The sequence below is a fragment of the Calidris pugnax genome, unplaced genomic scaffold (assembly GCF_001431845.1).
Source record: "Calidris pugnax isolate Ruff unplaced genomic scaffold, ASM143184v1 scaffold41, whole genome shotgun sequence".
Lineage (NCBI taxonomy): Eukaryota > Metazoa > Chordata > Aves > Charadriiformes > Scolopacidae > Calidris > Calidris pugnax.
This window is the reverse complement of record NW_015094509.1, coordinates 15,331,611-15,349,973: the sequence shown is the minus strand read 5'-3', so window position 1 is coordinate 15,349,973 and position 18,363 is coordinate 15,331,611. Positions and strand designations below refer to the sequence as shown.

At 35.4% G+C, this 18,363-nt stretch overlaps 1 protein-coding gene across 1 annotated transcript in view; it reads left to right on the top strand.

Moving 5' to 3' along the window:
• The window catches only part of CSMD3 (CUB and Sushi multiple domains 3), a 600,957-nt gene that overhangs the window by 409,916 nt on the left and 172,678 nt on the right, over positions 1-18,363 (top strand). Inside the window, exons 26-28 of the mRNA XM_014965576.1 lie at positions 575-701; positions 1,561-1,763; positions 16,654-16,845. Coding sequence (XP_014821062.1) covers positions 575-701; positions 1,561-1,763; positions 16,654-16,845 — 522 coding nt within the window. The remainder of the gene's footprint in view (positions 1-574; positions 702-1,560; positions 1,764-16,653; positions 16,846-18,363) is intronic.

Here is an 18,363-nt window from a genome sequence, read left to right as displayed (position 1 = left end):
CATCTGTTATCCTCTAAGAAATACTATAGCTTCACTGTGAGGACAGATTTTACAACTCTTTTTTTTTTTTTTTTTTTTCCTGGGCTGAAAGGCTGACTTTCTCTCTGAATAGCCCGCTTATTTAATATATTTCTATGTTTCCTGTCTTTTTTTTTAAATGTATTTTATTTTTTGCTTACTAATTTGTTTAGTTTTCTTAATTCAATTCTACTGGTTTATGGTGACTTGTTCTTGGTTAGGTTTGGTGGGGTTTTTTTGTACATAACAATCCATGTTCCTTTCCTTATATAATGGTACGTTTTTTAATTATTATGGCGTATTCAAAATTACTAGAGAAAACTTAAGTGCCAAAGGAAAATACAAAAATATTCAAATAAAGTCACATTTACAGGTCCTTTTCCACGGGCACTTCTGATCCTTTTTATATTGTCTTACAATTTTAGGCCATACAGTCCATTTAGTTGTTTTACTTATTCAGCAAGAGAGTAGATGTATAAACTGCTCAGCTGATTAGCTGGAAGACCATCTGTAATGAATTACAAGTAACACTTTATGTAATGTTGCTTTTTATTAGCTGAATGTGGAGGCCGTTTCAAAGGAGAATCATCAGGAAGAATCTTATCTCCTGGCTATCCTTTTCCCTATGACAACAACCTGCGGTGCATGTGGGTGATTGAAGTAGACCCAGGAAATATTGTCAGGTACTGAAAACAAATCTTAAAATTATAACAAATATTTCTGTTTATATAATATTTTTATTAAGTTTTACCTGTACAGTGGAGAAGAAAAGGGACTTAGGATTTAAAATTTAAGATGCAGCTCAAGGTCAGTATTTTTGGCATTCTAAATTTGAATATGTAGGTTTGAGTTGAAACTATCTGTTTTTCAAAAAAACATTGTCTGATGAAGGTCAGGCTTTGAAATCGGTTATAATTTTGTGAAATGCAGATTCTTTTTTTTTTAAAAATCATGTATTTATATGTGTTTACATATATATAAACTATAAATGTTAACTGGAAATCTGTTTTAAAAATATCTAATGTGAATACTATTTTAATACTGAAGTTACGAGATTGAGTATGTACAAAGTAAAATGTGCTGGAGTCAGCAGAACTGTTTAGTGGAAGAGTCAGTATTTAAAAAAAGATGACTGTTTCAGTAGTTCTCTTTATTAGACATTTATTCACACTATATCGCTAATTGCATGAGTTTACAGTTCTATTTAATTTGTTTTGATGAGAATGTGATGCACAATATTTTATTATAAAACCCCAAAACTATTTTCTGAAAAGATTGTGTGGATATTTATAGATTACTTGAGTGGCTAAAGCAATATATTTATTTCACATTAGAAAAAAAAAATATTAGTTGCAAAAGAATTTTTATTTCAAATGAATTTTGGCATTGTATTTTTATGCATCCAAAGGTAGAGGTGTGTAAGATTATGGGAAATCACCCTTGGAAATCAAAGTTTATTTGCTTTTTTGGTTTAGTTTTGTTCCTAAAGATATGTTGTTGAGTATTATGAAAGCTGACAGTAAAATTATGGTGTTTTTACAGCCTCCAGTTTCTTGCTTTTGACACTGAGGCATCCCATGACATTCTACGAGTTTGGGATGGTCCACCTGAGAATGAGATGTTGCTCAAAGAAATTAGTGGATCCCTTGTTCCTGAAGGGATTCACAGTACGCTCAACATAGTAACTATCCAGTTTGACACAGATTTTTATATCAGCAAGTCTGGATTTGCCATACAGTTTTCAAGTAAGTGCATGAATTTAATTTAATTTTTTTTTTTTTTATAAGATGCTTCACTCACAGCTACCTGTAGTACTGGAAACAACTGAAGTCAGTGACAACATTTCTGACTTTGTTAGGGAAGGAATTGTGTACAGATGTATAGATTTGGTGTAAATCTGTATTTTTATCTTAAGAAAAAAAAAAGGCTACAACCTTTTCTAATCAATAAGAGTTTCTGCTTTCAGAGACATCTGTGCAGAGTTTTCATTCCTGCTGTTCTTGTATAGCATGAAATGAGAAGTAGCACTACAGGAACAGCAGTGTTCTTCTCCATTTTGCCTTCTGGCAGTATTTCATCTTATTACAGGGAGCATGGTGACAAATCTAAACAGTTACTTACCAGTTATTAAATCCCTTTAGACAGACAATTTTAGTGCTGATACAGAAGAAATCATTGAGTGTGATCCACATGGATGTTTTGGGTTTTTTTTCTGGTCAGTGAAATTTATATATATTTTTTTCAAGGTTAGCAAGATCTGATCTGATATCATAATTTTGTCTAGCAAGAGCAATGTTTCCAACATGGGTTGACACAGAGATTCTTAATGATAACATTAGCTACATTATTCTCCTTCCTGTGCTTGGTAGTTGTACTAGTCCTTTTCTCCTGCCCTCATTCTTTCTATGTGTTTGACAAAAACACATGTTCACACACAGTAATTGGAAGGAAAAGTGAAGTATGTAAATAAGAGGACAAAGTAAAAAATATTAAATCTGTAGTGAAAGAGTGCCTCTGCTCCATCTGCTGGTTTTTGACCCCATGAATAGTTTTTAATTCCTTAATTCCAAGATATTTTTTAACACTTTACCACCTTACCCCTTCCAAAGCCTATTTGGGAGAGTCTCATATGTCTGCTTTTCAGCCTCAGACATGCTTCTTTATTTAATGTGGAGGCCAAAAAGGGAATGGGGAGAGCTTTATGCACTGAGCTTATTCAGGTAGTCATTTAGGGTGAGTGGAAAAGAAACTGATGTAGAATAAGAATGGAGTTGCAAGGAAAAATGGATAGGACGTGGGAGTAAAGCCATAAAGCAGGTACTGATGTACTTCCAGTGCTTTATCTGAAAAGAGGTTTTAGAGTTTCGCCTGAAAGGATAGGTATTTTCTTTAATTCTCTATGCTCTTGCAGTCTGTTGAGATCTAATGATGACACATGGAGTGTTACTGCCTCAGCATTTCTCTTACTCTTCAGTCCAGGTTCACAAAGTCACAGTGATCCTTCTCAAATACTTGATGTTGCGCAGTTTGGAATTAGAATCACAGGGATTTTTAAAATGTTTCTTTCCTAACTAAATATTTAAAAAATAATTTATAAATAATCACACAAATTACACTGTTGCTATATGGACATACTTTATTAGTAACCAGGAAAGAAATACATTTGAGAACATGAAGGAAAGAGGAAGATAACTCAGTGCAACTTTGTTTCAAGCTTTCATATACTTTCTTTGAGTATATAATGTTGTCTGAGGGAAACAGATGGTGTCTGCATACTTTAGCTACAGTGTAATTAACAAACAGAAAGCTCACACAGGGGAGGTATCTGCTTTTACTGTCCTCTTGCCATTTCATGAAATTGGGCAAGAGTATTTAACTGGCTTATTGGTCCTTTTATCTCAAGAGGAATGTTATTCAATGACAACAGATATTTTATGTTCAAACCTTTTTAAGACCTTGAATGATTTCTTTTTTATATTATTTTCTTAATCCTTAAACTAAAAATCTGTTTCTAAAAACTGGATTAAACTTCTTATCAGTTCCTTACAGGTTTTGATCTCATTTTATCAACTGTTCATACATAATTCTGCACCTGTCATTTATTTAATGAGTGAAAATGTTCACCATTGATAAAGTGGCATAATTGGAATTTGTCTCTTAAAAATCATCCAATATACACAGAAAATTAATTTTTATATGGTAGTGTAGATTAAAGGTAAGATAGCATACTTCACCAAAGTAAAGGGGGGAGGAGAGAGGGAAGGGGAAGAAGCAATGCCTAGAGATGCTAAAAAGTTATATAAATATTAGAAAGAAAATTGTAATTTAATTAGTATTATGTATTACAGCTGGTACTATTAGAATTGTCCCTATCTAGGGCTGCCCAAGACAATCCATTACAAGGCATCAAAGTTGTTAATAATTTTGTAAAAATCAAGGTATGGGAAGAAGGGAGTCAAGATGAGAATTTCTTGCTCATTGCCTCAGTTGGTCTGTTTTCTTTGTTTCTTTATGTTTGCTTGTCTTTTTTGGAGAGAAAAAAACAGATTTTGTTATCTGAAGTGGTAGAACTATTTCTGCAATTTTAACATTCATAATCTCTTTCCACAAGCAATTAATATGAAGGAAACTATTTTATGCTGAGCTTCTAAGAAACACTGCAGAGTTTTTTATGGTTGTCAAGGATAAATTTTCTAAGTTAGTACAATTGTGCATTACCCTGAGAAGCAGAAGAGAAAAGATGGATTTGGGACAAAATAAGGGAGATCAGCCTGCTCATGCTTCTCTACTTTCCACCACCATCATGTATCTAGGACTACTGAAAGTACACCGTGTTTTATACATCTAATGTAAACAAAGAAATAAATGCCACTACTTATGACTTCACGCCTCATCACTAGGCAGAGCAGACCTTTGGTCTGGTATTGTCTTTGATGTGTAGTGTATCATTTTCTTGTTGGATGTCTGCAAACTCTGACTATGGAATCTCCTCATATATATATAAAATGTCTTAGTTTCTGCAGTCTCCTTTGAGATGACAGTGAAGGAACACAATAGAAAGCAGAGCCCATAAAGCCTGAAAACCAAGATGTGTAATAAAGCGCAATATTTTAAAACTTTGAACGTACATTTAAAAGAAAATCAACAACCTCTGGGGACTCACCAGTAGGATTGCAATATGAGGATTTTGAAACATGTTTGAATGGGATGAACAGATTGAATAATGTAGCTAGAGAACAGATGCCAGCTTTCTTCTCTTAAATTAAGAGAAGAACGAAAATTTGACAACAGGCCAAAAGCGATACGCAAACAGGAAGTAACCTCTTACAGCATATTTTCTCTGAGCTGTCAGAGATAAAGCCTAAGAAGCCCAATACATACTGGAAAAACACCAATAAAATCAGCAGTAACTTAATTTGGTCAGTAAATTCTCCACAAAATAGAAAATTAGACCTTCAAGAAAAGCGAAGGAGAAAGATAAGGAACAAGTGTGTATTTGCCAAAGACATGAGCTGTATATCTCAGGGTCAGACAGAAGTATTAAGCATAATAAAACATTTTCTTCAGCTGACATTGCTTCATTTCACCAAGCTGAAAGTAGTAGCTGAAAGAGCCAAAGACACAGAAAGAGAACTGAAAAATGTTGTGTGGGAACATTAAAGTACAAAAACCTGGGTGATAATAATTGTGTGTGCTTAAAATAAGCTTTTAGTCCCTTTAATATACGTGAAGTGTGTAATATCAGAGCAGATTCTACTGAAGTTGATGAGATTATTTCCTTAGATTTCAAGGGCCTTTGAATCTGGTATTAAAGGGAAGTTTCCTCTCTGCCAGCTTTAACAGTTCAGGTGCCATTCATCATTCATGCAGAAAGGAAGGATCTGTAATCATCTATCGTGGGCCATTATTTCATCGTTAATAGCTGCACTACTGAGTCACTCAGCATTACAGACTGCATGCTGCTCAGGCCTAACTATGCAGTCACAGTTCTGACTAATTAAACAGCACACAATACAGAGCACTTGTGGAGCATTACAAGGCAACCAGTGCAGAACTAACCTATAAATATGTTTTAAGTATTTGGAAGGTTGATTATTTTTTTTTTGGAAATTGCTGTCACATGATATAAAATGCTGCTAGTACATCTGTTTCTTATAGAACAGGATATGCCTTAAAATGCTTGGATTTACTGTCAAACAACAGCAGGGTGTTTTAAGACTAGGTGAATAGCCCTTTGGAGTTACTGTGTAGACTACAGAAAAAGCCTGGAAAAATTGTGTCAGATACCTAGCTGGATGGCTTAAATTAAATTCCACTCTAGAATTACAATGTATGATATTGCTTACTTTGATTACATTCAATGATTACATGCTTACAAGTCAGCACTAAATATAAATACAGAAAGCTGACTTGTAAGCATCTGTCTTCTAAATGTCCTGTGTTTGATTTTTTTTTTTTGTTGTTGTTGTTGTTGGTAGTTTTGGTTGATTGGTTGGTTTTGTTGCTGGTTTTTTTTTTGTGGGATTTTTTGGTTCAAAAACCCCCATATTCACCACAGTCTCATTTAAGAAGATTTTTTGACACTGAACACGCTCTTGATTTTTTAACTTTTCTCCAATTTTCCAGTAACAGAGATCTCTTCTTTTGACATGTTTAACTTGAAGGCATTTTGAGAATGAATTTGGGGAATTTAATTGTTTTGTTTCTCAGAGTGCTGTTTACTAGCGCTGTTAGTATAGGGATCCCTAACAAATTCTTCACTTTTCTGAAGCAACAAGATAGGATTTATTCTTCTTAATGTCTATTCTGTAGCAGCTTTTCACCTTAAATGTTTTCATACTCTGGTTTGCTTCTTTCCTTCAACTTTGAGAGAAGTCCTTTGGATTTAGAGATTTACATATCACTATTTTTCTATCAGAAATAACTATGAATTTTCACACTTCTAAATTTAGCCCGGTGTTTTTGTTTCGGTTTTGCAGGGGCGGTGGTGTTGATGTGTGGTTTTTGTTCGTTTGGGTTTTTTTTTGTTTGTGTGCAAGGTTTTTTTGTTGGTTTTTTTGGTTGGTTGGTTGTTTTTTATTTTGTTTTTAGCATCAGAGGCTTAAAAGAAAGAAGTCATTGAATAAATTTATTTCCTTCTGTCAGCCATTGCCTTTCTTCTAAGTAGCAAATATTACTGAGACCCATTTATCAGTCTTGCAATGGCAAAAATGGCATTCCTGTCATAGGTTTTTAAATTACATTAACTTCTCAGTAGCAGTTAATCTCTTAGTTCAGTAACACATAGGATATGTGTATTTTGTGCAGGCAAATACTATGAGTTAATGCTTCCATGTAAAATGCCAAGATAATGGCTTGTGGCTAGAGACACCTGGAGTTTAGTATGGATAGCTGAAAGCAGAAAGAAGGTATTGAAAAAAACAGGTTAATTTACAAGTACTTTTGAAATGAAAAATAAAAAAAAAAAGTCGTCTTGGTCATATCACCATAAAAATAACTTCTTTTAATTATACTGAAGATTGAACTTCCTTAATTTAAACCCCATGCAACATAGTTTGACCAAACCCTTCTGACTCGTGAAAAGCCTACTCACTTGCCTTAAATTTGCAGATACAGAGTTTAAAATAGACTTTGTATGACTTGTGACATGGCATTTCAGAGAGGTCAAGTTGATTTTGTTCCAAATTGGGACTGTCACGTGTCTCAGATTAATGTTTTAAATTCATTTCAATTTCATATGTGTGAATCTGAAAAACTTTTCTGTTAAAGCAATATAAAATTGAACATTGTACTTTAGAGTCTTGGATAAAATTTGTAATTCCAGTAGGGCATTTTATTTGCAAACAAACTCCATTACAGATCTTTATAATTGTTTATGAAACAAATTTGGAAGTGCAAAAATATCTTTGGTGAAATCATAATGAAACTACTTTTCTATTTCAAAAAAGGTTCTTCTTAACTTGATCAGCAGTTAATACAATGATACAGACCTCTTTAGACTCCTTTGGGACTAAAACTATGTACCTTGATTGACTGGATAAGGAGTATACTCTCAACACAGCTTTCCCTTCCTTGCTACCTTCAATTGCTACCATTAAGTAAGCAAAACTGCATGAGACTGGGGCTTGCTGCTTTTTGTCTTCTATGTACAAGAAGCACTTCCCAAGCCACTTGTCTTGTGGAGATTTCACCCTGAAAATTAGTCTCTGCGTTCATATGCTACATTGGTTATTGAACAGTCCTTTTTTTGGCAATCTTACATTGAACTACAGGCAAACTTCAGTGTGACTGGCAAATTTATCAGCTTAGGTTTATAGTAACAACTTTGATGAAACCATGTAAAGGTAAAGTTCATCCTGCCTCATTTAAATATCTTCTTACAGTATGTTTTGCATGTAGGAGAGTAGTCATGAACTGGTTTTGTAGTATTCTCCAAAAAGGTATCTTATTAAGTATTTGGTACAAAATACAGAAGTAAACAGCATGGAATTGACATTCAATCATATGACTGAGGAAACCATTTTCCAATGGTAAATAAATGAGATGTAGTTATTCTGCTCTTTGTTTTCACTGTCAAATTGTTGTATTGCATTAATGCTATTTGAAGACAGTTTTGGTATTTTATTGCCATAGACATATCTGTTGGTTTGTTTTTTTTTTTCTTAAAAGCATTCTAGTAAGCTGTCTTATCTCATAAAAGATAGATTCAGCAAAGGCATTTGACTGAAGTAATGCTCATCTTTCAGTCTTCCGAATATGACTGTGAAAAAAATTATTCATGGACTGGTAACTTCAGTTACTGGCTGGACATATTCAGACACGTAGTCTGAGATATAATTCATTTACATAGAGGAATTTAAAAACCGTGCAAAAGAAAATGAAAATAAGAATCAGATCTTAATTCTTCTTTGTGTTCCCGTTGTTTTTGGAAGATGTAGTCTGTATCATGAGATTAAAGAAAGCAGAAGCTGTTTTCTGACAGTATTCTGCAACTTTTTGCAAGTGACAATACTATAATGCTTTGCTAAATTAAAAAAAAAAAAAAATCTTAAATCTAAATATGAGAAGGAACTTCTTTACTTTGAGGATGGCAGAGCAGTGGAACAGGCTGCCCAGAGAGGTGGTGGAGTTTCCATCTCTGGAGATGTGTCCATGCTTGGACACATTCCTGTGCAATTCCAGGTAGACCTGCTTTGGCAGGGGGTTGGACTAGATGACCTCCAGAGGTCCCTTCCAATCCCATATCATTCTGTGATTCTGTAACAAAGACCAGAGTAACGGCACTCAAGTGTATGGAGAGAAGGTTATGAAATAATGAGGCCAGTTCTGTATCAGCCCAAAGTGTTCAATTATAGTTCAAAAAAAATAATAAAGCAACAAGTTAACAAAAGCTGAATACTTGAGACACATTAAACACCACCTTTTCACCAGGTGTCAGGAGCTCCAAATTTGGCCCTATCTTTAGGAACTCCCAAAATATTAATAGGATTTTAAAACTGTAAGGCTACAAAGCATATAGACATTTTGTGACACTAAAAGATAAAACAGAGAACTTAACTCTTAAGACAGGAGCAATCTCCCCCTCTCTTCAGAAGATTTTAGTTCACCCAGAGTGTAAAATCAAGGACAAGGCAAACCAGCAGTGCTGTTTTCTCTTACACAACTTTACCCTTAACAGTTGCAACGGAACAGGTTGCACACTATTCTGTAAAGAATCAAATGGATGTATTTTCACTCAGATCATCTTAATGATCTTTTTAGTAGAAGTAGTATTAAAAAACAGGTGATCATTGGTAAGATTTTTCAATGAATGAGTAGCCCTCGTGTGTAGTCCAAGATCCTGGTGATTGCTTCTTCCTGAGAAGTTACTTCTTATCTCCCTGCATTCATACACACACATAATGAAATACGCCATCTGAAATAAGAGTAGATCTGGTATAAAAAGCTTAAAAAATCCCATAGTTCCAACAAAACCCCAAACCCCAAAACGTGCAATCTAAATGAAATTAAGATTTTAAAAACACTTCTCCCCAGCTGGAATACATTGCCAGCAGGATTACATATTGTCACAGTATCCATTTTCTGCTGAGTTCCAGCAATTATCTCAAACCATATGACAATTACTTTATTTATTTGGGGCTGGGTTTCGTGCTCAGTGCCAAAGCTATGAGCAAATGCTTAAGGGATAATAGATGTTCAAAAATTAAGAGTTTATGAAAAAGCAGATCTTCTTAAGAACTGGGAATAAAATAGCTCGTAAGGTTGTCCAATAAAGCAGGATAAGAGCAGTGTAGTATTTCAGAGAGTTTTAACAAAGTACATTTTAATAACTAGTGTAAAGTGAAAACAAATACAGTAATAAAAAATAAAATTAGGTTATCTCATTATATCTGCATCTGTTGTGTCCCTAAGAACTAAAATGTATTTGGCAGTAAAATCAGATAAAGTCCTTTTGGAAAGAATTTGATCTCAAAAAAGATGTGAAACTATACCAGGTTGTAATCTAAACAACCCTTTTAAAAAGTTCAGTTAACAATTGCTACTAAGTACTTTTCATTGACAATCAGTAGAATGCATAAAATAATCTGGATACAAATTCTGAATACAATGGCAATGAAATTTAAGTATGCAGTTGACCAGTAGTCTTGTGTTTTCCAACTTGAGTTATTAGGTTCTAAAACTTGTTATAAAACTTATCATTACTGGTCATAGAAATCATTGCTATTGGAAATACAGAAGTATAAATCACCAGATCCCATAATCATAGGCAGTTCAAACCAAAATGAACATGGTGAATATTTAATAATATGGGACTTGACTTGGCATCTATGGAAACCGTGAATTTGTGATATCTTTCAGAACTACCTCTGTTGTTGAGCCTTCTTGGAAAATCAATCTCTAAAATGTTAGAAAATCTAAAATTTTAATTTTAATCTAAATTTAATTTAATATCAATCTAAATCAGATTAAATTTTTAATCAGATTTTTAGCCTGATGAAAATATGTGTGGAGTGCATTTCTAGCTCAAATATACATTAAACATATATATAATGGTTTAACTAAAAACCATGACTGTGTGGTAGGAGAAAGATGCAAACACAAACCAGATAGATGCTTCTTTGTCTTTGTTTTTTTCCCCAAGGCATTGGCCAAATTTAATTTTTGGTCTGGTTTTTTTTGGGGGTTGGTTTTTTTTTTGGTTTGGTTTTTTTTTTTCTCCCCCTAAAATGTCTAATAGCTCTTCTACATGCCAAATAAAATTATTAAAATAAAGTGTGTTTTGATAGCTAAGAATAAGATCCTTGAAGACAACTCTATGCACAGAAGTGTAAGTAATTATTTAAGTCTTTTTGCAAGCAGCAAATTCAGTAAAACATTTTTTAAAAACTAGCTTTTCCAGCTTTTTAAAACTTAATTTGTTTGTGTTTTCTTGCAAAGTTTCTTAAAGAAAATAATCCTTCCTTCTGCAGGGTCCTGAGTGCACTAAACAGGCCATACTGGCCCTTAGCATCCTCTGCTGGGAACTCCATTCCCCCCTGCCCAGGAGCCCCATTTCAGCTGACACAAGGCTCCTGAGCAGTGCTGTAGGGGTGCTGCTCTCCAGCCTTCCTACAGCATTGGATGGACCCCTTGGACCCATACCGTGGGGAGCCTGGCTCCTGGATGGACTGCAAGCCAGTCATCTCCTTGGATTATATTGCCTGATTTAGGAGGTTTTTTTAAGAACGTAGATGCTTTTCCACCACAGTCTTCCCATTTCCCACTTGTCAAATGTACGCTTACAGCATAGCATGTTATGGGGGTTACCAGGCATGGCTTTATTTCTTTTTCTTTTTTTTTTTTTTTTTGTGGGTGCGAGGGGGTTGTTTTGGTTTTTTTGGGTTTTTTTTTGTAATAGTTGTTGTCCAAAAATTGCTAGTCATGGTCACCTCTAATGCTTTTTTGCAGGTTGGGATCTCCGAGAAAATTTTGTACTTAATTTATGTGTAGGTGTATAATGCAACAGAAGTTTAAGAGAACAATACCCCACAGGGATCTTACTGGCTATTTATTATTATGGTGGTGTTACCAGAATGGGAATATCATTTGTTACACACTGGGAAATAGGGAAAGAAAAAAAAGGCAAAAAGGAAAAAAAAAGCCATTACCTTGCAGCAGTTTCCAGCGTGCATTTTTAATGCAGCTGTACCAGTTGTGGTTTGCCTGTTCTTGTGAGCCTGGAGACAGCCAGCAAAATCCCCCCTGAGGGACTTCACGGGTGCACAAATTCACAAGAAATTGTGTAGCTTGCTTTGTGAACTTGTTTTTCAGGACAGAACAATCTTCTTGACTTAACCCTACTTTTGACAATAGTGTGCACACAACCTGTGTTTGACAATTGCATGTTTGTAAAGACAAGTGCAAAAGACAGTTGGGGTGTCAGGACCTTCAGACTTTGTATTACACACCCTTTTTGCTCAAGCTGCAGTCTCTGCGGGTTCAGAGGCAGCCAAGGAAATCCACATGGAGGGCTGCTGGGGAGGAGTGGTATCCTTCCTGTTCCAATGTGTAATCTTTCTTCAGTTGTCTGGTTCTTGGTCTGATGTGTAGTACCAGGCTTGATGCTAGAATGTGTTTGGTCAATGTTTAGTGTCTCAGTAAGTCTCAGAAAGGTTCACTGAGAGTCACACAGATATGGTGGAGATGGGCCCTGCTATCTGCAGGTTAAGTACCATTTCTATGGCTTTGGACAGCAAAATGACCTGTTGGCAATGCCAGAGACTTGAATTGTTCAGGTGGTCTCTGTCGCTGCTCTGAGAAGTGTTGGAGTGTGTTGCCTGGCAGCTGCTATTGACCATGCATAGAATCTGCTGCTCCATCATCTCACAGCTCATACAGCAACAGGAGAAGCAAACCATTCTGCTGTCCTGGCTATAGACATTCAACACGAACCTTCTCTGCTTCCAGAAGAGAAGAATTTCATGTTGTCTGGTATTCTTGGAAGACCTGCAACAGAAACTTACACCGATGATTTAGTTATTTCTTTCCAAGCTTTTATTTCATTTAGAATTGTTAAGGATTATTGGAAACAGAAACGGGAGGCCTGTGTGTTGCATTCTTTGACCTAATGTCTCTTGAACTAGTCAGGAAATTCTATATGAGAAGCTACATCAATATGTATCTTCTGCTTGGTATCAGACAGGGGAGATTTGAACTGTGGTTTACCCCAATTTACTAATTTCTGTGGTTTAGGGGTTTTTGATTGTTTTTTTCCCATGCAAAATAAACCTAACCTATCTTACACCTCCTAACTTATTTACTGTTGCAGAATCTGAGAGGAATGAAACCCAAAGTTAAGTGCCTAAGATGACGTAGCTAAGAGTTAAGTAAACAGAGAACTTGCCTAGACAACCTAGAAAACCCTGATTGTGCAAAATGTGAAACTCTTTTGTTGAAGGGGTGCATTGTCCCAGATAAAATTTGGATTCTCTGCTTTATTCTTAATATTTTCCCATTTTAATCTTCAAACAATAACTGTCAAACTTAGATAGAATATATGAAGTCATGCAAAGTCAACAAACTGAGTCTACGGTTAGAATTTACTTAAGAATTATAATGGCTATGCTCCTAAATCTCTGTTAGATCTACAGCAGAAACAGAAGTTAAAAATAGATTAAAAAAAATTATCTCAGCAGTGCTTCTGTTGGTAGAAGACTGCAGAAAACCACTGTGGCTCTTTTATTCTTTCTTTTTCACGAGAAGTTGTATAGAAGGTTGAATTTGAGATAGCAAATCCCAGGCTGACCTGATTCTCAGGCAGCATTAGCGATGCGGGGAGATGCAGTGTCCGTACGGGTAAAGGAATTACGTGGAGTCCGGGGAAGCTTGAATTTGGAAGGTGCAGTCTGTCAGGATTGGTTCAGGCTGATGCAAGTTTGAAAGACCAACAATTATAGAAAGCCTTTATTTAAAGTGATAGGAGTTTAGACGAACATGTTGATTTAAATAGGTTAAGAATGATTTTTTTTTTACATGCTCTGTGTTATGAAGAGCCTGAAATTTGGAAGGCTTAGAGCTTCTGCCCTCATTTTGCGCTCTGGGGAAAAAAAAAGAAAAAAAGAAAAAAAGAAATAAAATGTTTGGGTTTTTTTTTCCTAATTCTCAGATAAATAAATAAAATTCTCCCTTCTTTTCTCTTCAGAAGACATGTACAAATTAATCAAAAGGAAGAAGTAATTTTGTCTCAGGGTTGGGATTCAGAGTCTTTACTGGTATTAGACTTGGCATGCACTAGAAAACTAAATTTAGAAATCACTGTTAACAGCAAGAAGTCCTGAGACATTTATTATATTGATCCCAGCATCAGTGCAGTCTATTACTGCCTTGTCACACTTTTAATGCCATGTTTCAAAGTATCTTTCCTGCATGAAAATGGAGCTGTCATCTTAGGACATTGCATCACATATCAAATTACCTGGGCTTTTGAACTATCAGAAACCTTTGGACCCTGGCAGTAAGTTGCTATTTTTCAGGCAGGAATGATTAATTTACAATAACTTAATTATCTGATTTATTATTTAAAAGTTTTTGAATGCCTTATTATTAAAGAGATGTATCAAAATGTTTTTCTACTCCACATCAAGGAAATTTTTAGGCAGATATGAACATAGGAATCTGATCACGTGTGCTCTTAGAACATAGAAAAAATCCAAACAGGTTGGGGGCAGGGAGGGGAATGTACGTGGCTTGGCTGCTATGAATCTCCAAAACAAGATTCTGCCCCACTTCCTTGAAGTCCCATAGCAGGACGGGGGTAAGATAACTAACTCTCCAGAGCAAGTAATATTTGTGCCTGTGCATTAGCACATTTTCTGGAGAATTGGTGGTCTCATATTCAAAATCTACATTAGAGAATATTTTGTATGGATGTCTGAGACACTAAGTCTCTTCTGTATTAGCAGGTAATATAGACTAAAAGCAGCTGATATAAAGATTGAAACAGCTGGTACTGAAACACTGCTAGCAACGCTGTTCAATGCAGAGATATTCTTAGCTCAGAGTTATTCTGGCATAGTTGAGAAGCGTTTCTTCCAGTTTAGTTTTGTCCAAAAGGAAGCAATTCATGTGCTCTGAAACTATGCCCCAGTGTAAACCAAAACATAATCTGGAGTTTTACTTCACAAACATACTCAGTTCCAAACACTTTCTGCCACCTTGACCATGCAGAAATTCATGTAAGCTCTGTGTGTCTTATCTGTCCAAAATTCCTCATCTGTTGAACACTTTGAGTATTGAGTCTCATTTCCATCCTGAAGCTGGAGTGTTCAGTCAAGAACTGCCTCTTTGAGTTCCGAATCTAGCACAAATCTTTTGGCTGTTGCAGTGTAATTATTCCAAACTAGCACTACCCAGAGAAGAACAAAATAGGTTTCTGCATTTCTCTACCTTCATTAGTGGAAAAAAGCTCTCAGATGATCACACACAGGTTTTTGCTGCACACACAGCCATTCTTGCACCTGTCATGCTGCGTGTACTAGATAATGGACATGTAGTTTATAGCAATTTAATTGATTACATTTACAAATCATACCTCACTAGTTATTCAAGACAATGTGACCATAAAAGAAGACTTTTCTTAACTGTGAGTTTACAATGATTGTAATAGAGTAAAACCTGATGTATTCTTTTCTTACTTTATCTATCAGTTTTAATATGTCAAAAAGAACTTGAGCCCATCTGTGAATTTATGGGGAATTGTGATAGCCTGCTCCATTTATTTTGCAGGAAGGTCTCAAGTCTGCATTGCAGATAGTAAAGTTATAGGGGACTTTATAATTCCTGAGCTTTTTGCTTACTCCACAAATTTTCACGGGGAATGATGAAGGTAGTGATTGAGGGCCCTGAATATATAATAGAAAAAAAAATCAGTTCCTGCACTGGAATATACATTTCATAATTAAAATAGTATAGATATAGATTTTTTTTTTTTTTTATTGGGGGGTGGGGGTTTACCCTCTGCTTCTACTTCCACTCAGGACTTGTGGAAAAACAACCCCATAAAAAGTCTTACAGCTTTATAGAGCTAATTCTTTTAGTTTTATTAAGCATGTCTTGAAAAGCAAGATACTTGGGGTTTTTTTAGGGAAATAACCTATTTAGACCAAGATTTCTTCTTCAAAAATATAGTAAATATATAAACCACACACATTTCAGATGAATACATTTCTGTCTGCTGGTATTAGCTCCCCAGAAAGGGGGCATCTGAATTAAATTTTAGTACTGCCACTTTGTATTTATGTTATACGGATTACTGAGCTCAGTGGGACTAGTTCCACAGCCAGCTCTGATGTTTGTTATTTATTTGTAATACATATGAAATGTTGCAGTTCTATAATGTAAGTAGGAAATAATATTTACTTAAATAAACATTGATGGGCTTATTTTTCACATAAGCTTACATATTCTGGTGCATAATAGATTAAATAATAGGCTGATCATGTTATGGTAAATCTGGAGAAAACATTTATAAATCTCATACTTCTCTTGTAGTCATTGTGGTTGTGTGTGTGGTCTTAGGAATATTGTGTATTTATACATTAAGTGTGACTGTATATTCTCTTAGACTAAGTCCACACGTATTTTTTGTGTAGGTGACTTCTTTAATATTATTACAAAAGCCTGGCATGGTAGATATGTTGTGTGCAAATGTATAGATATGAATGATCAATGAAATTAATTTCCAAATTTACTATTAAATGTTACACAATACATACATTTAAGAACTACGGAATTGTGGAGAATTGAAGACGCGTGCAAGCGCAGTTTATAGGACAACCTGAGGTTCTCTTCTTTCCATTAGTCATATTAAGAATTCCTCTAAGTGAGAAGTGCTGAGTGTCCAGGGTACTAGCAAATCTCTTACTTTTTGCAATGCTTCACAGATTTTTATCCAAGAAAAGGACTAAATAAAAAAATATACATTTCAGTAATTACAACAGGTGACAAAATAGTATAAAAGCAGAAGATTGTCAGATGATTTCTCAAAATTTCAGAAGTGAGTTAGAAAATTTCAGAATTTCTGAACTTTTAAATAGAAAAATGTAATGATTGAAAAGCTGGCTTTTTAAAAAAAAATATTTTTCCCTTCTCTGCTAGGTTCTGTAGCGACTGCCTGTCGTGACCCTGGTGTCCCCATGAATGGAACTAGAAATGGGGATGGAAGAGAACCTGGAGACACTGTCATTTTTCAGTGTGACCCTGGCTATGAACTGCAAGGAGATGAGAGAATAACCTGCATTCAGGTAGAAAACCGGTACTTCTGGCAGCCCAACCCACCAGTCTGTATAGGTATGCAGAAAAAAATCAAGTAGTGCTTTCCTAAACTTTTAAATACTGGAGTAATGAATTACACTGCTCTAGGAACTTTCTTTGAAGAACAAATGCATACAAGTACTGCACATATGATAAATTGTGCTGTATAAAGCTCCAATGGACATTACCAAAATCTTTCCTCTGCAGTTGTTAGTATAATAGTTCTTATCCTTTCCCTCTCAAGGCCATATGATTTATAATTTGATGGTCTATGTTAGAGAAAGCAAGAAAGTCAATGTCAACGACTCTATTAGCTTTGCCTTAAAACTTGAAAAATGGTGATGAGAGTGGAGGATTCAGTTCATATGCCAGTATGTACAAAATATCAGGCAGATGACCTAGTAATTTTATGGATCAGGTAAAATTATCCAAGGGATAAAGTAGGATGCAAGAGGAAAGAATTGGAAGATAGCCTAATTTCTCTGGCAGTCTTCATTATTTTAGAAAGAACAAAATTTTCATTAGTAAAAATTGTAACTTACCATTTATTTCTGGAAATATTGTCTCAGTCTCTAATGCTGTTCTGATTAACATAGCTCATATTAAATGGACTTTGAAAGCATTTAACTTGGTTAATGGAATCATGATGAAAATTAATAAGAAATTACAGAAGCCTCCAGTAGATAGTAGCATTCCAGTAATCTTTTCTGAGGCAATCTTAATAATTATTATTATTGATCAAGAAAGTAGCTAAACTATTGCTTCTAAAAACTGATCTAGAGGTAGAGTGATAAATAATCATGGGATTATGTCCCATCTGGCTAGTTAAATAATTAAATGATGCATATTTGGCCTGTATGTTCTTTAATGCAGTCAAATGTTATATCATGATGTAGAATAATGGATTTTGTTTCAGAGGACAACAGCTGCTGACATGAAATTCCCTCAGAGTTGTGACAGATAATCTATTGTTGTGGTTTAACCCCAGCTGGCAAGTAAAAAACACCCAGCCACTTGCTCACTCTCCCTCAGTGGGGTGGGGGAGAGAACTGAAAGAGAGAGAAAACTCATGGGTTGAGATAAAGACAGTTTAATAAGTAAGGCAAAAGCACCACATGCAAGCAAAAGAAAAAACAAAATTCATTTGCTACTTCCCAGCAGCAGGCAGGTGTTCGGCCAGCTCCAGGAAAGCTGGGCTTCAGCACACGTAATGGTTACTTGGGAAGACAAATGTCATCACTCTGAATGTCCCCCTGCTTCCTTTGTCCCCCAGCTTTATATGCTGAGAATGACATCATACGGTATGGAATATCCCTTTGGTCAGTTGAGGTCAGCTGTCCCAGTTGTGCCTCCTGCCAACTTCCTGTGCACCCCCAAATTACTCACTGGTGGCTTGATGTAAGAAGCAGGAAAGGCCTTGACCCTGTGTAAGCGCTGCACAGCAATAACTAAAACATCCCTGTATTATCAACAGTGTTTCTAGCACAAATCCAAAACATAAACCCTAGTACTATGTACTATGAAGGAAATTAACTCTGCCCCAGATTGGCTTTG